The sequence below is a fragment of the Vollenhovia emeryi genome, unplaced genomic scaffold (assembly GCF_000949405.1).
Source record: "Vollenhovia emeryi isolate VEMERY1.0 unplaced genomic scaffold, V.emery_V1.0 DF939121.1, whole genome shotgun sequence".
Classification (NCBI taxonomy): domain Eukaryota; kingdom Metazoa; phylum Arthropoda; class Insecta; order Hymenoptera; family Formicidae; genus Vollenhovia; species Vollenhovia emeryi.
In genome coordinates this window covers 443234-465505 of record NW_011967245.1, presented here as the reverse complement: position 1 = coordinate 465505, position 22272 = coordinate 443234, and the positions used below count along the sequence as shown (strand labels likewise).

Genomic DNA, 22272 nt, shown 5'->3' with positions numbered 1-22272 from the left:
CTCAAACGGATTAATTGGTCTTGGTGGCGGTCGCTTAAAAAAGTTTGGATTATTCATTTGTACACCTAATATTAAATAAAATTAAATAAAATCTCAATATTTTTCGAAGCTACTCGAACAACACAAGCGCACGAGTGCGATTATGTCTGACGCTTAATGCGTTATGGTTAATGTTTCAGGTTCGCTATGAAGATGACTGTAGGGTCAGTAGATCGATTAAGGTGTCGGATTTTCCGATCGAGGCTACGGGTAAGTAGAACTTTAAATGCGTCTTTTCGTACCTTGAAATCGCTGGAAGTTCTCGCGTATACGCACATACATACGCCGTCAATCCCATGGCCAGGTTGTACTTACGCGTCCCTATTCGGCGCCACTTAAGTGCCCGACATGCTCGTCTGTAACGTGTAACCACTCATCACCGATCGGCCCTCGCTCTGTTTTCTGCTCCGTTCGCATTCTCGATACAGTGGTCGAACGTATCGAGAGCAAACGGCTCTTCCGGTAGTCTTATATGGCGTGGAGTTAAGTGCATGGACGGCCACGGGGTTGGGCGTAACTCCGCCAAATAGCTTTTTGCCGAGCGTCTGGTGGAAATCAGGAGAGGAGAAAATGACGCTTTAACGAAGCAATAACGTACGTAAAGAAAGGGTTATAGACTCGTAAGTGATTACTTAGGCCGCTAAATGAAAGCTTCCGCGCCTAACCGTTCCGTTCGAGCCCCTCCGAGGCTGAATTGACAAATTGTCAAAACGTCGTGATTTCAATCGACAGAAAGGAAAGAGTCGCAAACGAGATCAATTTCGAAATTTTGGCAGAAAGAAGGAATTCTGCCGATTAGATTTTCCTCGCGGTCACGACTCGAGTGAGTTTATCACAGACTTACGCAAATTCGCGCGCCAGCAGTTTGCAAATGTGCTGCTCGAAGCAGTCGTCCCCGGCTATTACCTTCGTGCCTTCCCTACGAAACAAAGCGCTTCCTTCCCGCCGAGCGGTCGCATAATCGGCGGGTGCCCGCGCGAGCTCGTTTCTCCATGCGCTCGTCCACGAGCGATTATTCCAAAAAAGCCTCTTCCGATTACGCGCACTTAATAGGCTGGGACTCGCACGGTAATTGCGAGGTTAACTGATTTTTAATGATAGGTCCGCCGATTGCTACCGCGATCTCGCGCGCCTTTTCTTTATGCCCCCACCTCCTCCTCCTCTTTTTCTCCTCCTTCTCGTTCTCCTCTTGCCGTCCATCTCTCTTCTCCTGTTTCTTTATCTCTACGCCGTATTATCATCCAATTTCGTTTGCGTAATCCTCCCGTGCGTATCTTTTTCACCACGGCAGTGGTATGCTTGCGATACACTAATCGGTAAAACAGACAGGCTCAATAAACAGGGTTTATACAGGGTGTCCCAGGAGGTAAGGTCAATATTCTGGGAGGTGATAGTATCGGTCATTTTAAGCGAAAATGTTCATACAAATATATGTCCCATTCCCCACTGTTTCCGAGATAGAGCTACTTAAATGTCTCGTGTATTTACTTTTTTCTGTACATTCAAATAGTCCTATCTCGAAAACAGTGGGGAATGAGACTGAGATTCATATGAACATTTTTGCTTAAAATAACCGATACTATCACCTCCCAGAATATTGACCTTTCATCCTGGGACACCCTGTATATTAAAAACGAGATAGTTTTGCCAAAATTAAACTTAATTTCCGAGCTGCTTATTTAGGTTGTTATTTTTCTCAAGACAATATCTTTCCCAAAAACACCGATGTCTTCTTTGACAGCTTCTGAACGCGACATTTCCACTTCTTCTAAAACTCAAGTAATGTCTCACTTAACTTCTCTTACCGGTTTTCATTATTGAAATCATAAAGAAGTCGATAGAAAAAGTACGACCGCTCCGTTGCCGCTAAAGCGCCGGTAAAATACCGCTCCATATATCCGTAACGCCCGGCTGCACGTAATGATTCCTTGTTGCGGCCCCGGCAATGAATGCCACGTATACTACCTTGCGTAATCGCTTATCGCAACACGAGTGCTACTCAAGACTAGTCTGTGAATTACTACAACGAGTGCGGCCCCGCGTTAACCATAGACGTAACATTTATCGTGCGAAGCGACCGTGCGAACGGGTTTCCCCCAAATCGGCTAGCACGCGTCCTCGCATGGGGCCGTAACCTTGAAGAAATTCGGATAAACGAGAGCCCAGGACGCGCCCGCCGACCAAACTTGACCGCGGAAGTAGAATCGGGACCTTGAATTTTAGTCGACTGCCGCGAAACCAACCGCTTTGCGAATCCGCGCGCCGGGGCTGAAGCTGACCCGTTTGCCCGGGCGGCAGAACTGATCGTCCGCGGACAATAGTTTTACGCACGAGCGAAATCAAGGTTGCGCAATGCAATCGCACCATTACGCGGCGTCTGCGTGCCAAGTATATGTATCGGTTCGTTTAATTGGCGCTGGACGTTCCTACGAGGAAGTCGGCCTCGTGACTCGCCCGTATTTTCGGCCGTGAGACACGAGTCGCATAGCAGATCACGGGGGATCGAGGAAGAGCTGGATAATCGCCGTGGAACGCGGCTCCGGCGAGAGTTCGGATCTACATACGCGATTTGCCATTTTTTTTAGCCGCGCAGGGGCAATGACGCGAGTTGGAGGGATCGGCTTGCTCCATTCGGAAGCGACGTCCAAGAACGGTCAACAATGTAACGGAAATCGCTCCTAATACGTTAACGCCCATGCACGTTATTACCGTGATGTACCTCATTGGCTTTGGCAACTGTGTCTGCCCTTCGGCCCAATGGTCCATTCAGTGACTCCGGACTCCGAAATCCGGTCGCTGCTGAAACGAGCCATTGTGTCGCCGCGAGACATCCGCGCAGCATCCTCACACAAAAGAAGTCGCTTGTTGCTACCGCGTTGCTACCGTGTGAAGGTAGCAAGGGCACAATAATCGTTGCAATGTTGCAGCAGCGGCCGGAGGACGATGGCCCCACCGTAACCATGTAGCGTATGTAAAGCAGAGAGAAAGGATGAAAAATAAAGAGAGCAACGCGCTAACGCGGCACGGCCTCTCGTCTCGCCGCTTCGACGAGACGTCCTCGACGCCCTCGGCTCGTTCCTTGCTTTGCGACGCTTTGTCAATGTGTGACTAATAATAGTGCGTCATTAAGCTTCTTCGTTCAGCTCGTGTCTTTCAAGTGGTTGCCACTTACGCTTCGGAGGAAATGGCACGCTATTTTGGAGCAGCATTTTCTTTCGGTTTATACCTACTTTCTCAACTTTCTTGCATGCATTTACGTGCGCGTATATAGAGGATGCTGTATGTCGAAGAGATCGAGAGAACGAAATTTTGTGGAAATGAAGCGGTTAAGAGTCGAAAAGGTTCTTTGATTCGTCTTTCGTCGAGTGATCTGCAGTTAAGAGAAAGTATGCGAGTGAGTTCTATTCATTGCTGCGAAACGAGAATATTTCAGGTGATGGTTGTATTACGCCTGGTAAAGTAACGATAATGAGTCGATTGAAATGTTAAAAGTCTCATTACGGAGACTCGTGACTTGGAAAGTTGAGTACAAAATAAGCAGAGGCTGATTTATGTCGATGTTGAACAGTATCACTAATATTAATAACATCGGTCGAAGCGTTTCAAGAATTTTTCGCAAAGTAATTGCGCGTGGAGGCAACGTGGCGACGTACGATGAAATGTTAGGGTCGTTACCTTAACGCGCGAAACGAGGTGGATGCGAGACGATAAAGACGTCGTCCAGCGCATCCCGCGCCCTTCCCACAAGGGATCCCTGAAACAGGGTTGGAGTCGAGATCCTGCGGATCTCTAAGACTTAAGCCTCTAGTCGCTCCGCATCCTCGCGTGCTCGCACCGGCTCTGTTCTCGACATGGACGTTAGTCACAGGATTAGAAGGGTGCCAGTTTGTGCGCTTCGAAATTCGTTAACTCGTAGATGTATTCACAAGTCGGGCAGCGCGGAGAGGAAGGGGAGGAGGAGGGGAGGAAAAGGGGCTAAGGGCAAGCGGGAAGAAAGAGTGATCGCGCGAAGCGTGCACTACCTTTCAGACTCGTATGCCGCATTCCGACAGATCAAAAGGAAGGTGCGGAGACAGAAAGAGAGAGAGAGAGAGAGAGAGAGAGAGAGAAAATATTTAGGGCTCGTCGATATAATTACGACGTAGCCGAGATATGTTTTATTGCCGATCGTGCGAGCTATTTAGGATCCTGGTTTTTTGTGGACAGAGCGAGCGGATCCAAAACTATGCCCTCGGACTTGAAGTTATTTCTTTCGCCTCCGTTTATACATTAAAGATGAAAAATAGCCTGGAAATTATTTATCATATATACCGTTTCATTAAACGTAATATAAATCTGCATAATTCAATTAATAATCGTAATTGTAATAACAAAACGTTAATGCAGGAGGCGAATTTTTCCCATTGCCATGTATATTGTCCATCCATCTCGTCCATACCAAATGATCGACGTCGTCTCCGATCTATTTGATTTTTCAGTTTCTGTTTTTTGTCAACCCTTTGCGTCCCTTTGGTAGTTTCACTGTGAAACCGCTGAGAGTTGTTGCTCTTTGAATTTTTCGTTACAGTTTTTGAACTTTTTACGACAGTTATTTATACGTATAACAGGTATTCGTACGCACAATAAGTGTTTGCCTTTTTTTCTCTCACTAGGCCGCAAAGGGTTAAACTTGGTCCAGTTGTAAACCGCATATAATATACATAAACGCTAAGAATCCCATTCTCAGATTAAATCGCGATACGCATGCGTACAAGTTGCAGATAGTATCAGAAATAGACTTTTTCCACAGCGGATTAAAAGCTTAAATATCTAGATCTCGTCAAAGAGCTAGGAAACTAGTTTCACCCGTTTTGTCCCTCACGTTTCGTCCTCCAACCCTCTTTACGTCGGGAGATGCACTTCGGTCCACGGTGCTCGGTTTCGACCGCAAAACTCGTCTCCGGCTTTCCTGCGCTAATCGACTTACGTAGTAGGTAAGTATATCCCGTGAGTGATATCATCGTATTAACCCCAGGTCCGAGTCGGTTGCGCGCATAAATAGAATCGTCTTTGCGCCGCAATGTGATCTCGTGGCAAGGGGGGTTAATCTAGATGCGTGTGTGCGCGCGCACAGGAAGAGGGTCAATTCTCCACTCCTCTCTCATGCGTTAACATTGATACTTTACGCGAATCCGATGCTCATTCATCCATATATATGAATAAGGGTGACGGTGTCACAATGAGTCGCTTATACATTAATATGGAATGAAATCTGGATCCAGTGCGTGAAACCGATGAGAGAAAGAATAAGAGAGTGTACAATATTTTTTTATAAACGGATATTTGCATCTGTGGATCTTCTAAGATCTTCAATGTCAACCACTTGCATAAGCCTCTAGCCAAACGGGATTTGATTTGACATTCACTTTTAACACGATTTCACTCAGAAATACGATGTAATGCTATACAAACGTACGCGTCTTCTCTTCCTACGTCGTCCCGGAGATTAACAATCTCCTTATCGCATTCTAAATCTAGCACTCGCGTAATATTTTATCCTTGCGCATCTGCAGCAACCTGCACTGCCGGATGAAGCCCGTCTCGATTATGATCGTGCCACCCGACTGCCTTGGAGCGGCTCTAAAAAAAATATGGCACGTCGGCTTAATCCGCCTTGCCATTTGTACCTGCGATAAGCGAGCTCGTGCGACTCTACTTCGCGTTCAATTAATCGCGACCGGCCACGTTCCGGGAACGAGTCGAATCCACATTTCGACCGGAGAAAGTGTCGGGGGGGAAAAAAAATCAAAGCGCATTCGCCGGAAAATGCGGAGCACAACAATCGTGTAGAAACTATCGTACAAAAAAAAACTGGACGATCATTCATTAGAAAGGCAATAGTCCGTGACGAAAATAGCCGCCGTTCATTAGGCGCTTTCGTTAACACTTGGTTAGAATATCTTGCCATTTTACGCACGTAGTCGTGCAACATTTTCACCCATTTTACCTCTGTCGCGTGCATTCCCGAGGCCGGCCTTTTACATAATCCTCCCACGCGGCGGAGTAATTGGCGCGGCGCGATAAACGCGTTCCGGTTCGCCGGAATTATCCGGAGAGGAGACGCGTCTAAGGATTACTCGGCCGGCTTTGTGTACGTATCGACCGGCGCGATGGTGATTCATAGATTTCACACGCGCGGCTTTTCTGGCGCCCGACCCACGCCGCGGCGTATCGCGGCTACAGCCGCGTGTGCACCACGCAAAGTGTAAAATTGCGCGAGGAGGAAATAATGTAGCAATCGTCCCGCACACCTTGGCGAGCGTTACCTTATGCCTACGCGTCCTTCGCAAAATTGCGTACTTATGCAGAATCGTAGTCCCGGCTCGCGCAGCGCGCGATCTCGCTCGCCGTGATCGCGATTACCCCGGGCACCTTGTTACGCGGAAATTGTGAGATCGATCGATAACGTAAATTGTGGCTTGCTTGTAACGCTTAGAGGTGACATTAGCGCAACGTGTGCAATTAGAAGGAGTAAAGGGGCCCTTTGGAAATAACAATGGCGAGTTCTAAAAGCATCGGCGCCGTATGCAAGCGAATGCAATTATACGATTGCCCGAGAGGTAATGCGCCAAGACTATTTCGGTCGAGGGAATTAATGACGAAACACCGAGACGAAATCAACGTAAGACCCCGAGTGATTGCGGCGCGTTCGCTCGAAATGCGATCGACACGCTTCATGGTAAGGTCGAGCGTGACCTGATAGCCACGAGATGTTCGCGTCGGTACGGCGCAGCATTAAAGACGTCGATGTTGAAGCCAAAGTCGACCCAGCGGCGGAGGATCAAGACAATGGGCGGCCCGATTGCGCAAGATCTGCTTCCGCTCCCGAGACACAGTGTGTTTTCCGTGCGCGAGCCACGGAGCCAATGTCGCAATCCTGGCAAAGGCAGGATGTCGACGAGGCTGCTTAGTGCACGGTTCTCTGCCCATGCCGATCCTGATTCTGTTTGGACATCCTCCCTCGCGCTCCCCGCCTCGTCTCCCTTTCCACGTCGTCCCGCTGTCTCGTTCTCGATCGATCCCTACTCCGCGGCAGGTGCCGCGATCGCGATCGCAAGAAAGTCCCGACGAAGGACATGCTCGATGTAATTGCGATTAGACAAAGCGAAATCCGGCTGCAAGTACAGCGGTGTATGTGGATCAAGCGATATGCGCTTATCATTTGGACTTATTTGAACACGCAATTGAATTAATTCGGAAACCTTTTTCGTGTCAAGGAGAATCGCTATTTTGTTTTATACAGTACCCGCCATAAGTTTGCAAAACACCCTATATTTTACAGATAAATAATGGCACAGCAGCGATCTGTGCACATGTTTGGTATAAATATAAGTCGTTTAAATAACGAATTAGACAGGAGGATTCGCAAAGAGCGAGTTACGGGTGAAGTGCATCTCTGGGAGATTCTCCAGCAAGAATGGAAACGTATCCCGACTGAATCTCTGCAAAAGTTAATTCATCGCGTGCCGCGAGTATGCAATGCAGTCATTAAAGCAGAAGGTGGTTATACTTTGAGGAATCTAAAATTAAATTTACGTCTTTGTTAAAAGCTTGTCGTATGGACGTATGTATCCTCGTTTTAGTTTTCTTTAGTGAAATAGTACAGAGCAAAATACATCGATTTTATTATGTATTTCTTTCACACTTTTATAAAGTGTTTCCAAACTTATGGAGGGTACTGTATGCCCATCACTTCTTTACATTTGTCTGATGATATTAAAATAATCTATTTTGATATATTAATTAATATATCAAAATAGATTATTATTAGTCTTATAGATTATTAGTCTTAAAAACTGTTTTAAAACGCGCACACAGGTAAAACGAAATTATAATTTCTTTATAATGCTACTTGCCACTGCCATGCTCGCAACACTTGGGCTTTACACACGCCTAATTGCAATTTTATCTAGACGCGATCTTCTTTAGCAAGACAGATCCAGGCTCTTTCTAAACGTGATCTGCCTGTTTGCCGGAAGTATTGCGCACACGAGGGCCCATGAGAGGGGGGTCAAGAGGCTGCGTTTCCGGCGACGGAATCGACAAGGACGAGCCGGGACCTCGCGCCAGATGCATCCTTCGCTGCACAAGCTGGCGGTTTCTTCTTTTGCGCGCTGGGACCGCTGGAAACGGAACTTCGCGGCTCGCAGCGCACGAATACCCCGTGCGACTTGTCACGACGATGCGCTCTTAACAATATGCTTAGACTGCGTTTTCGTAATGTACGGAAAGGCGGACACGGAGACGGATAGCTGGAGCCCGATTGAGGAACTCAATTATCCGTTCAATTAGTGAGACACGTAATTATCCATTTCGAACGCCGATGCTGCGATTTTGACGGCGATAAGTAAACGCAGATATAAATAAATACAAATTGGAAAGAAGGCCAATGTGAGCCAAATGCAGGTGATTGTGCGAAAATGACCAATATGGAACTTTTTATTGAATTTGCAATTTAATCGAACGTTTCCACCCATTTTCGGGTCATCCTCAGTGAGACTATACAGACAAAAATATGTTTGGCGTTTAAATACGAAACTGTCCTCTCAAGTTGTCGTCTGACATATTCACATGAATCTCCAAATGGTGAAAGCCATGAAGAGAGAATGCGAAATATAGATTTGACATGCCGAAATAAGTAAATACATATTGTTTATTGTTTATAATGATAAAAAAATGGTTTGCTATGCGTAAAACAAGAATTGCGCAATTTTGCGCGGCAAAGGACGCCGCATTTCGCGATGTGTCTCGTAAATTATACACGCGCAACTTTTTACAGCATACGAGAGTCGGTAAACGAACGAATGCAATTTTCTCGAGGTACTTCTTCTGCTTCTTGTGCGATCGTACGGCTCTGCAGGATCTCGTAGGCGCGATTTACTTTCACCGAACGCATCGCGATGACGCCTTCCGAGGGACGTTATACTCCCTTATTTCCGACAGAGCGCTCGGGCCTCGTGCACTCATTCGTTCGGGGACCGCGTTTTTCGTATTCATGTATGCGGCCACGCCCCGGTAGTGCGGTATGGACCGTGCTTCTTGCCCCGGCGTCTGGTCTACTTCATTAGCACGGACCAAGCGAGCAGATATACGCGCTTAACGCGACTTTACATACAACAGGAGAGACACCGCTAGTCACGATTTTTATGCCGTCGTATCGGTGCTTTGAGGGAAAAAAATCACTTGCCTTTAATGTCGCGATTCACGCGGAATACGCAGGAGCCGGGTTTTTATTTTCCACGGTTGGGTAGTGTCTGATTAAAAAGACAAAAGTTAAGTTAAAAAGTTAAGAAGTTAAATAATTTTAACTTAACACTTAGTCGCAGTGTAACCTGTTAACTCTTACATTAATTTAGTTATATTTTATCGGTAACTTTTCAACTTGTAATTTATCTTTCTTAAAATTAGCCGCGCCATAAACAAAGGCGTCGCGAGACGCCGCGCGCCTGTCTACATTAGCAGTTCCTGTGTTCCAAAATTCACTCCCAGCACTAAAAATTTATAGTATACGTTACATGCACTACAGATCTTCAGCGCTGGCGGTGAATTTTGGAACACAGCCATTATATGGGACTTTGATTCTCGAACTCATGTGAATTTGTTTGCATATGAAACGGACCATATTCCGTGTAGTGTGATTGGTTGTTCAAACGTTGGTCGTGAAATTCAAAGCAATTTACGTGATCGCGAGTCTCTAAGATTTTGTGTAAAAATAAAACAAATTTAACTTTTAACTTTTTAATTTCTTTTTAATAAAATTAATTTCATTATGGGTTAACTTGTATCTGAACTAAGTTAAATTTTCAAAGCTGTTAACTTTAATTTAACTTAGTTAAAAAAAATAGGTAACTTACCCAATCCCGTTATTTTCTCGTAATTGCATTACGCGGAATTTTCATTTTCCCGCAGTCGCTCAGCTTGCGACATACATTTTTTTATCTTATAAATAACGTGACGGAACGATGAAATGTGTTACGAGAGACTGAATTCTTTTCGAAATACAAATACAATGTCAGGTTTGCCAAATCTGTGTTGAACTTGACAATGAAAAGCTTCCGAAAATATATTTTTTATTCCACTCACGATTCTTTTCCATTAAGGAAAGACGCCGGGGAAAGTACCCGCTGCGCTACTTTGTATTGCAAGATCGTATGGTTTTCGCGGAATCTATGACGTCCGCCTTTTTCAATTTTTTTTTTACTGCATTTACGCAAACGCACTCGGCAGATGCTCGTACTTTAATCGCGGTGAAACGCGATTTTGCAAACGACCTCCGTACCGCCGATGCTTTTAATTTGCCAGCTAACAAGGGTACCCGCGCGTACTTAGCCGCGACCTATCGTAAAGTCTTCGCGGTATGATTTACGCGCCGCAACGCGCGCCATCGTTCGTTTAAAAAAATGCCTGATTTTGTCAGGGTTGAGTAAGTTATCCTTTTTTTAACTAAGTTAAATTAACTAAGTTAACTTTTATTTTTTAACTACACTGATAAAAAAAATCTTAATAAAAAAATTTTACTTTACTCAAGAAAATTATTCATTAGGTGGCTCCCAATAACTTATTAACTTAAATGTAAAAATTAACAAACAAATTAAAACATGCATTGCTCTAATTTAAGTATTTATTAAATATCAAAGAATAAATAATTGTAAATTTAAAAAATTTTATTTTAATTATATAAAATGTTTGCTAAGATGTAATTTTCACAGCAAAAAAATTGGATTTCTTATTAAACAAAAACAATTATTTCATTTAATAAATGATATTTTATATCTCATGAAATCTTTATTTGAATGTAGAAAATGTAATAATTTAAATTAACTTACATAATATAATACATATATTTACTTGAAATTTGATAGTTATTTAAATAGAATAAATATTTACTTCAGAAAAAATTTTAAGTAAATTTACTTAGTTAAAATGTTAGTTAAAAAAATTTTTTTTGTCAGTGTAGACACTACTCAACCCTGGATTTTGTACATTTCTTCTCGCACGCGATCCCGTGCTACCTGGTAAATGGACACACGGCAATTATTCGAGGCACTTGCATGGCATTCGCGCATCGACAGTTCTTGCCTGAAAAGGGGAAAAAAAACAGAGAAGATTCCTAATGTCCATCGGTTCCGACGGATGCAACTTGACCGAAAACCCACGCGTGACGATTGCGCCACTGACAAGGATATTCGACTTCATCACATCTCCCTACGTGAAAGTATTCTTAATGAAATCTCACATGACATATCTAACGATCTTTTCACAACGACGGCATGCACTCGTGCGCGCGCGTGCAACGCAATGTTAAATGGGAAAATATGAATACCATTGCGGTAATATGAATATTAACTCTCTTGGACGCAGCATACTTTGCTCAACTTATCAGCCACGCGTAGTTTTAATCGCACGATTACGTTTCGATTTATAGCCCATTGAAAAAGAATACCTTAGTTCACGTTCGCACGAGCGAGCGCATACCCGGCTGTTTGACGCGTACCTGGTCGCGATAGGGGATCGTAGAATAAATGGATCGAGCCGCGTATCCGTGCGCGTCCTCCCGCGGGATCGCAGGAGGTCGGGGCGGGACGGCGGCGGCGTGCCGTGCATACCGTACATCGTGTCGATTCGGAGATTAATGGTGCTTTAATAACGTTAATTGAAGCCCTTAGAAGAATCGATACGACGCCGATCGGACCGGTATCGTTTCGAGATACCGATCGATCTTATGATAAATAGTCAGCGGCACTGCGGGCGACCGTTCCGACGCCTTCTTCGCCCTCGCCCTTCCTTTTATTCTTCCTCTGTAAGGATCTCCACTCCTTTCTTTTCTTCTACCTCTCTATCTCGCTTTGCTTTGCCGCGCGCGTCGTCTTCCTCCTGTCACGGGAACCGTTTGTGAGCGATGCTGTATCGCTTAGTAATAGTACGTGAATAAACATGTCCCGAGCGAGCTCATCCGCTTCGTTTCTAATCGATGTGATTTACCACGGTGAAACGTCCCTCGATATTGTAAATTGTAAAAGTGTAACAAGGGACAATTATTGACGCATTATTTCTCTTATGACACATTACCGCACCCAGAAAATTTCTTTGAATTTTGACCTGACTAGACATTCAGGTAATTTCAAAGAAACCATTTCTTTACCTTAATCAAAATTTTATTTGATCGAGAATCTCAGAAAGGGTTTCTGTTGCCGAGACAAAAAATATTCTTGACGCATTTATATTTCTTACAACCTCATTTAGTATAAAAATAAGACGATATCAAGATAAAATAAAAAAATTCTTATTCTCCTTTATCGAATTAAAAAAGATTGACTTACTATATTGAGACAAGAATAACTCACATAAATGTAAGCTTATATATTCTTGCGTTTAGAATAAATTGTCCCTCCATCTTTTAGAATTTTTCATTTAAGATTAAAATATTCCTTTCTCTATAATAAATATGATTGTCGCTATACCAATCCTATTTTATGATACATTCAAGTGTAATAGCATTGGATCCGGAAATTTTTTCTCTGGGTGCAGATATGAAGGATGCATTTAGTAAGACAATACAATGTAAGCATATATTAAGAACGGAGAGTATTCCAATAGCAGCCAACCAGTTCTGGTGGTCGAAGACCATTGAAATGTAGCGTCTCTAAACGTTTACACACAACGCAGCAGCCTTTCGGTAATTTATCCTCAGGAAGGGTTTTAGGGCGATCGCCATATGATTTTTGCTGGATGACAGGACAGAAGACGTCCGTTATTTCTGTTCACAAAGGTCAAGAGAGACGGAAGAAACGCAAGGTAACCTTTTCAGTGGTCGAAATTCCAATAGTCCCGTAACGGCGCCGTCCCTGTGAGGCAAAAATGCAGCCAGTAGGCCAGCACTTCATTAACAAATCACAGAGATGAAAGATTTCAAGATATGAAAGCGCGCGGGAGTGAGAATGTTTGTAACAAGTCTTTTTTTACCACGAGATTGGCGATCTAAATGACAGCGGCGGGTTTGCGAGAGATTTGAAGGTGCATGCTTATTTAAAATAATAGAATTAGATGGTAGCGCGATTTCGATTGGCCAAGCCGAGCCAGCGCGAGCGACCATGACCCGGGGATAATAAAACGAGCAACAATAGACAATGGCGGTCCCATGCTCTACATACGCAAAGCGCGGTAGGCACGCGCGAGCGGCGAGGCGTAGGTAAGCGTAAGCAAACGCACACACAGCCGGGGCGGCGGGCGGCGCGGTATAGCGTCCGCGCTCGAGCGCGCACCGTGTGTGCCGTGCGTGCGTGGCCGCGTGCGTGCGCGAGTGCGTGTGGCGCTCACGCGACGCTCTCCGTCTCGCTCGCGCCGGCCGGCAAAAGTGTTGTCGCTAATTGTCGTGGCGCAATCGCGCATTGTCCGCGAATTAATCGTCATGAGAAACGTCAGAGCGTGCACTGCCATTGTTGCACGACAGCAGCCGCTCGGGCGAGCGGCCCGGTCGCGCGAGCTTCGTTGCAAGTGTTACGCGGCCTTTTACAATAATTCGGGGCGCGCGCGAAAGTAACAGCGCGAGCGCGTTAGACGTTAGGATGGACGGATAGAGGCGGGTAGGTGTCAAGTAGGTAGGTGGACGAACGGATGAATAGATAACTCTGCATGCGCACGTGGGCAGGCGCTCCTCCCAATGTCTATCTCTCTCTCTCTCTCTTTCTCCGTTCTCGTTGTTCGTAAGAGCGGCCGCACGTGTGGCTGCCCAGGAATCAATTCCTACTGGAGCGCGATTAGGGAAACGACTCGCTCGCGCGATCCGCTCGCGGATAACAATTGCTTCCGATGATGAAAGAGCCTCGTGTGCGACCATTAGACGAGTCTCGCGCGCGCGCGCGCGCGAAATCGGCGTGGGTGACGGACGGGGACGGTGACTCAACCGGATCATTTTTACGAAAGATCGCTTGATCGCGTATAGGGCAAACACAATTATCGGTCGGATCGGTTCGGGTGTGTGCGATGCGCGTCGGGCGAATCTATCGGTTCGCCAATCGCGCGTCGATCGGCCGGGGCGGTCATCGATTTTCGGGCCGCTCGGTCTCTCCCGAGGTGCCCGGGCCTCGTGCCACCCACGCGAGATGCTTTTCACGCCTCTGACGCGACTAGTTTCCTTTGGCGGGGCACCGTGTCCCGGCTGTTGGCCCTTCGGATATCTTCGACATGACAGATAACACAATGGCTTTAATACGCCGCGCCGTGAAAAGGGTAAAGAGGTGCCCACGACGATGGCGCCGATGAATGGTGGCTACGAGCGATACAGAGACCCTCTCCCTATCTTATCGGATCTCCTGCGCGAGTTGCGGCACAGCCAGGCAATGCCCGGACAGTGGTTCCCATTGTTCCACGCACTCCCCCGCCGCATCGCCCCGCATCTCGTGGCGCGCAGTCCTCCTCTCTCTTTCTCTCTCCCGTTGCCGACCTACGTTCAGACTTGGCTCGCTCGATTGCGCTAGATAGGTACGCCGGTGTAGGCGATCGCTCGTAGAGCGCGATTAAATTACCGTGCGAGAGATCAGTTACCTTTTTTTATACCTCGCCAAGAATTTCAGGCATTCCGTAGAAAATAGGGTCTTTGAGATGTTTAATTGAAGACTGGGATGAGAAGTAACGCGATATTACCCGAGGGAAATGGCCGGGTAGGTTGTTAATTTGCATCTTACCGCGATTTTCATCACGAGGATCGGCGGTGTTCTATCATGTTCCGTCATGTTAATGGATCGATCGTATTGCAATAAGCGGCGCGGCCCACGCTCTTCGAAAAGTCGAGCATTGCCGTGCGACGCGGACCGAACGGGAAGGGAAAAAAAAAAATCCGGTCACTGGCACCCACGCTCGCTCGAAGCGACAGGGATTCCCGTTTTGAATGTCGCTCTCGATGCACCGATTCAAATGAACTGTACTTTCTACGTGCACCCTCGCTGCCCCGCGCCCGATTTCGCCGCTACCGCTCTCGTTGACCGACGGTATCTCCGACCGATACCGAGAGCGAGCGCAACGCCTTCGAACCGCTCGAACGCATATAATGTAACGCCTCCTCGTTCGTGCATCATCAGCGCTGAATGACTTAATAAAAGAATCTCGATTACGCCAGACGAGATTCCATCCGCCGCGGGCGAACAAAGGGGCGACGGACGGGCCTCCCACCGGCCGGCCGCGTTCGTTGAGCCGGCGCGCGCGAGAGTGCCGCGAGAAAAGGCCTTTCCTGGACGGCTAATACCACGGATTTATGTGGGTTAGGGCGTCGACTCTCCGCGTGCGCGAGCATGCGAGAAAATCTCACTCGGCTCCAGGTGACTCATACGCGTCTGCCCACCTAATCCGGTGTGCACCGCTCGCTCGTCGCCCGATCGCCACGTCCGCCTGGCGGACGGAAGAGCGAGCGAGCGAGCGCGGGAAGGATGGCGGTGCGCGAGATGGCAACACGAGGAAGAAGAGACTCGCGCACAATGAACGGGCGAGAGCGACAAGTTGGAGTCGGACGCGAAACACAATGCGGGCGTGGGTCCTTGCGTCAGGCGACGAGACGGCCAACGAGGCGAATCCGGCGATCCTTCTTCTTCGCGTTGCGCCGGTGCTCTCCCCGCGTCTCTCCTCCCCGCCGATTTCACTCTCGGCGAGCACCTCCACCACCTCCGGCGCGCGATGCGCTCCGTCTTGTGAGATCCAACACTTTTCCTTTCGTCCGGACGTGTCGTAGCGGCGGCGAACGGGGATACCGACTTGTGCAAGTGTTTTGACCTACCTGTGCCCCACGGAGACGCGCATCGCGCCCTCGTTACCTCGCGCGCGGAAAGCTCTTAGGGGAAACCTTGAAACCGTTTTGCAGCCATCGAGATTCAGAGACCTGCCACTCGCTCTCTCGTTGCTCGGCAGAGCGAGGCGAAAATGCGCGCCATTCTTCGACAAGCGGCGGGGTCATCGCGCCACTTGCACTCGCTGCGATTATCGAGAATTAGTCCCGCGAACGCGCTAGGCGACCCTTGTCGTTATGGTGTAATATATACAGGGTCGGGAAGTAACTCGTTACTCGTAACAAAGTTACAGTTACTTCTGTTTTCGTAACTCAAACTTAACTTCGTTACTTTCTCTACATCTGTAACTAGATACTTTTATAAAGTAACTTTCCCAACCTTGAATATACATTTGGAATGAAACATATATTCGTATACACATTTTTGCTTAAAATGACCGATACTATCACCTCCCAGAATATTGACCTTTCCTCCTGGGACACCCTGTACGCATATAGAGGAGTCCCCTATTATGAGACAGTGGGGGTTTCTACTAAATTAATAGGCATCATCTGTTGGTTCCACCAGGAATTTTGATGCCCTCCGAGTGAAATCTCTGTTTAATGGACAATTCATCATTAGATCGCGCGTATAATCGTCGCTATCTCATATTAGGAGCCTCTCTCATAATAGGAAACTTTCCTCTATTTTAAATATAATTTTATGCGGCTGAAAGAAGGAGATAGTCGGCGAACGAACAATCGCGACCAAGCTATTTCGTTTTTTAAGGTTATTACCGATGTCACCTTAATCGTCCTCATCGTGTTTAACCCTTGGCTGTGCCGTACGCTGATCGTCGAATTACAGCGTGCACGTTCAAGAATGCAGGCATGTACGTACACGTGGTGCGCCGTCTCGGTCGTGATTTACGATTAGGTAGTCCAGAAATCGACAGTACACGGCCAATAAGAAGAAAATGCTCCCAACAGGAGCCGGCGAGCGGCACGATCTACGGTCTAGGTAAGGTGATACGCTCCCGCTCGTGCGAGCAAGTTCGATCCGCGAGCAGGTTCGCTGAACACAACTACGACATCAGCGAGACGTATCGCTGCGATTACGCCGGGGCTTACTCCCGAATCCAGGTGTCCGGCTTTTCGGCTTCACCAAAGCGGCCTGCCGGCCGCGACCCTTTCGCTGCGTCAATACGATTTCTACTCCAAATTGCATCAGGCGGCATTCTTTCGGCGTTGGTTGGAGGAAACATCCGTAACTTTATCTGCCCGCAATAAACCCTTGACGAGCTGAAGCTCAAATTGATTCGTCGGTGCCGCAAACACGGAGGTCGTCCGCGTCTATCTTATCTGCTCTTACCTGTCGAAGCGTCCGGATTTTATAGCCCCGAGGAGGAAGCTGGCGAGCACCTGCCCGTCCGTCCGTGAGTGCGGCGGCGGCGGCGGTCGAGAAGAAATGATTACGGACCATTGTTGGAGCAGTGTGTTTAGGATCGGTTTTTAGCGCTTGAAAGCGCGCGTTCACGTATCGGATCGAGCCGGCGCCGGTGTTCTGAAAGACTTGGACGACGCGTTACGCCCGTCTCACCGCGAATTTCGTTCTGTGAACGTGCCGAAAAATTTATTGCGCGAGCAAACGTAGCGAAGACCCTTTTCCTCTGTATCTTTGGCGCGACAATACGACGAGGGAAACGTGGGGAATTGTCATGAAAGTCAGTCTCTTGCGAGAAAATATTATTCCAGATGAAAATCGCGCGAGGATAACACAGGTCATATTTCATGGCGAAATTGGCTGGATTAGCCGACTGAGTATGAGCAGCGGTACGCGATACTTGTCGCCCTGGTCACGCACAAACTATATTTGTCTCACGAGTACACCGTGAACGTTCGGTCGTATGTAACGCGTAACCGAGCATAAAGAAGACTCGCCAGCGAGAGGGTGAAGACACTTCAGGGTCAGCCGTTCGCGCATCGATATGTGGCCCTCGTCTACCTGGGCTCTCGTGTAAGTTCATACCACACGTGAGTTACGCATAACTGTTCGTACCAGTGGCGTGATTAAGATACCATCGATATCCGATCTCTATCGGACGACTTGTCCGCAATATGCACGCACTTACCGTCTCGCCGAATTGTATTTGAAAATTGTGAAGGTGGAAAACACAGGTAGACGAAATACACGGAGACAGCGCACTTGGACTCGTCGAATTGTATTTGAAAATTATGAAGATAGGAAACGCAGGTAGACGAAGTACACGGAGACAGCGCACTTGGACTCGTCGAATTGTATTTGAAAATTATGAAGATAGGAAACGCAGGTAGACGAAATACACGGAATCAGCGATAATTATATTGTATTAATGTCGATTTGCGACGGTGGTCTTTGTTACGTTCCGTCACAAGCGCACACTGATTATTATTTATTGCGTGTCTTTGTGCGCCGCGCAGAAGTGACGGAAAGCCTGCTATTTTCCCATATTCGCGCAACGTCTTTCTGCCTTCCTCTCGAGAGGGACACAGGACCGCGGGAGGAAATCGTGGGGGTAGAGGCATTGTCATGTTCCTCGCCGGCGCGCAGTATAAGAGAGCGCGATACGCGGGCTCGCGTCGCGCGTCTGGAACCTATGGTTAGGAGTTAGAAGCCCACACGGTAGCGAACATTGTTATTCAAATCAACCATTGTCTCCGGGCCCGACAGATGCTAATTTTTGAGTCCCGGCTTATTACGCGCACGGGCGTTTCCAGTGCGCTCGTATGTAGAGCGACGGGCTCCCTGCAATCCACTCGCGTTAAGACGACGCCCTAAGTTTCTCCGCGCGCTCGTCCGATACCGCGCGATCCCGCCCGCTAGCCCGGCGCGATCTTAACCAGAAACAAAGGAACCGTCGCGGTCGCCTCGTATAACGCGTTACGTCACTTTCCCTCGTGAGTTTAATCGGCCGATTCTCCGGCGATTATTAGCCCGATTTGTTCCCGGCGAACTCTTCCGGCGTAGATCTTGCTTCGATTTCTCGCGAGAGAAATGCTAGGTACAATCTGACAATGGAATTTTAACACGGGAGCGTTAACGTAGAATGATTGCCAATTAAGACTAATGATTTATCGTAGAAGATGACGTGGTCCGAAATGCAAATAAAATAGCAAATCGACTTCTCGCTGTTTAACCTGTAGAGGGCCGGCATTTTTCCATTGAAACTTGTAATTTTTTAAACAGAAAATTTATACATATATGTAATCTATATGTTCCGCCAAGTTTTCAAGTTTGCTCCTGACCACTATAGTGGCTTAAGGTTAATATACTTGGAGAATCGGTACAAAGTGAGACAATTTACCAAAAACAAATCTCCCGTGCGAACTATTTTTATTTATATAAATTAATAGACATTTAATTGACTAAAAATCCGACGTGCATTAAAGATTCTCTCATAAATTTTTAGTCTACGATCGCATCGTCAACTTTTGACGTTCGTCCAACGCGATTCGCGACTACGTGTCGAACTTGGCTCGCTCGCTCGTTCTCGCGCGCTGCGGGATATTTTCGAGACGGGCGATAAAGACATAAAGAAGGGACGTGCGACATCCTGCCCCGCGGGCGGGCATTGGCGAGGTATAAATCATCCGCGCGAGGGATTGCATTTCAATGCCCGGGGCTGGATAAGTAACGCGCGCGCGAGCGGAGGAGCGAGATCGCGAGCGCGACAACCGGCGCGACTGCCGATGCAACCGCTCGGCGGTTTTATGCAACGCGCGCGCGATGCGGCGGCTATCGGAGGTGCGCATCCCTCGTTACAGATGCAGCGGGCGCGTATCCGGCAAGCCCGTGCAGGACGACGCCGACGACAAAGAGAGTTGTTCGCTCCGAGACCGGCGGGCTCGTCTTTTTCTCTTTCATTCCTTCCCCTCCTATTTTTTTCCGCTCCGCTCTAATGTATGTCACCGGATTTCACGTCGATCAATCGTCGTTTCGTCGGTTGCGCGCAATCGAGGGGTACGCAATCGGCGAACGCTTGTACGCACCGCTGTTCACAATTCCCAAGAATTGTCTACTTTGTTCTCGAATGGACGCACACTTTGTTTTACCTAGACTGAGAAAAATTTTCATCGGATAAACCAATTAAATAGTGTTTCCGATGGTTAATTTTTTCGATTACGTTTTCCGATTAAATTATGGATACGTCCGATGAAATTTATCCGATGAAATTTGATTGGATATATCCGTTTGTTATTATGTAAGTGGATTGTCCGATTATATTTAATCGAACATTTTTCTCAGTATGAGTTCTTAGTTTCGAGCGGTTTCACAAACGACAAGTAACCGAGAATGTTTTATTCCTTTCGAATTTATTGCACAGTGATGGACAGAATGGCTGCAATACTTTTTTTTAATGCGTTTAGGAACGTGCATTTAGAGTCAGGGTTACGTTCCAAAATCTTCTCTGAATATTTTACTCCGATATTTTACTCCGAGAGTTTCCGATCTACTTTTCAAGATCTTCCTCAGAGAAAATGTTTTGGAACGTAAACCTGAATTTACATGCGCGCTCCTAAACTTACTAGAAAAAAGTGTCGCAACATTTCTGTCCATCACTGTACATAATGTGGAAATAAATTCATATAAAATTTTGTTAATCCATAATTACGATACTTCTGGAGACGTCGAGTCTCGTAGACAGCGAAGAGAATGTGCTGACGATCGCGAAGGTGGCGGCGATCAACGGGCGTGAAAGATCGCCGATCTCGTTCGCGGTACGTCGAATGATAGATCGGGAGATGGTGTCGAGCCGCGAACGAGCGGTGCGCGTTCGTTCGATCCGCACGCGTGGAACGGCAGACCGCCGATAAACGCGACGGTGCACGCTTCGCAGCCAATGGCATAAATCTCGGTCCGTGCGGCACGTATATGCGTGTGGTGCCCGAGCCACGCACTGGGCGTGTCGCACGCAACGCCCGGCACGTGGACAGTCGGATACGCATCGACAAGCTCTCTCACACGAGTTTGCACGCCGCGGCTGTTCTCGCGATGACGTAAACACGATACATTTTGCGCGTGTAAAGAGTTTATTACCGGAGTAATAAATGCGATCGCGAGAGCTCGATATCGAGGATACCGCTCTGCAGATCGCGCCGTTGTAAATATCTACGATCCAAACGCGGAAGACGCCTTACCGTCCGATTATCGCGGCTATTCGTACGCGGTGCGCGTCTGGTTTATTTTCAGGCGGCGAACGACACGTTCATAAAATTTTCCGCGGTGCAGATATAAATGTATCCCATCCGACGCGATGTTACCCAAACGTGGCGAACGACTTATTGTTTTCCTCGCTAGGGGAGCCCGTCTGAGTGTCATCGCTCGTACGCGCGAGCTGTCGCACGCATCTGGTTACGACTTTGGCGCATAGAGGCGCGTACGAAGGGTGCGTAATGCACCTTTCCGTACCACGGGACGTGACCAGACGCGGAGCGTCCTGTGTCGATGAGGAGGAGGCACTGGACTTCAGTGGCTGAGTCAGTCTCTTAGAATGTACGGTGGCATTGTGCCTGACGTCGGCACGGGAATACGAAACGAGTTTGCACGGACAGAGACGGCCGAATCGTCGGAATCATCGTTCGGCCGAAATTTCGGCGCGTCTGCGAAATCACGCTCGATCACTTTGCCACGTCCTGCGGTCGGTTCGTAGAAACAGGTGTTCTCGTCGTAATTCGCGTCGGCCGCTTCTCGGCGGAATCTGCTCGAGAATCACGGGCAAGCGTGGGCCGTTCTCTCTTTCGCCATCCCCGAGTAGACACGGAATATAAAAGTAAATTAAGATTGCCTCGATCTACCTCCGGATCGTCGGTCGTCTTTGCGCCAATTCGCACGCCGTCGTTCGTGGCACCGATCGCGGGACGCTTGTAATAGCGAAAGCGCCGCCGCGATGCAGCGATCGACGGTCTTTCCGAGTTTTGCAAGCATTCGTTGTTCAGCGAATGTATGACAGTTTGCGATACAATTCTTTTTTTCAAATAGCACCTGTAGATTTGCGCTCAATGCAATTTATTTTGAGTCTTGTTACATTTTAATTGCATTTCATGTTTACGAGAATCGTGACAAAATTTAATTGCACTATTTAAATTTAGCTGCACTATTTTTAATTTAACTGCACTAATACAGGGTGTACTAATACATATGAATATATGTTCCATTTCTCACTGTTTCCGAGATAGAGCACATTTTGTTGACGTCCTCGTTCAGATGAAACTTGAACCTGAACACTGGGAAGCGTTTCACTTTCACGCAATCTATTGAAAACCTTGGAAAACACTTTACAATTCGGAAGTCTGCGTTTTTAATTCAACAGCATTTTTTTCCGTGTGCATGTACCAGCCAAAATTATTTTAAAATTAATTTTAAAGTGCAGAGTGAAAAATTCGAAAATCGTGACATACCT

General features: G+C 47.3%; 1 protein-coding gene across 1 annotated transcript in view; it reads left to right on the top strand.

Annotated features, from left to right (window-relative positions):
• Window positions 1–22272, top strand: part of LOC105570341 — an 85253-nt gene that overhangs the window by 16027 nt on the left and 46954 nt on the right. The window contains exon 3 of the mRNA XM_012027470.1: window positions 180–249. Coding sequence (XP_011882860.1) covers window positions 180–249 — 70 coding nt within the window. The remainder of the gene's footprint in view (window positions 1–179; window positions 250–22272) is intronic.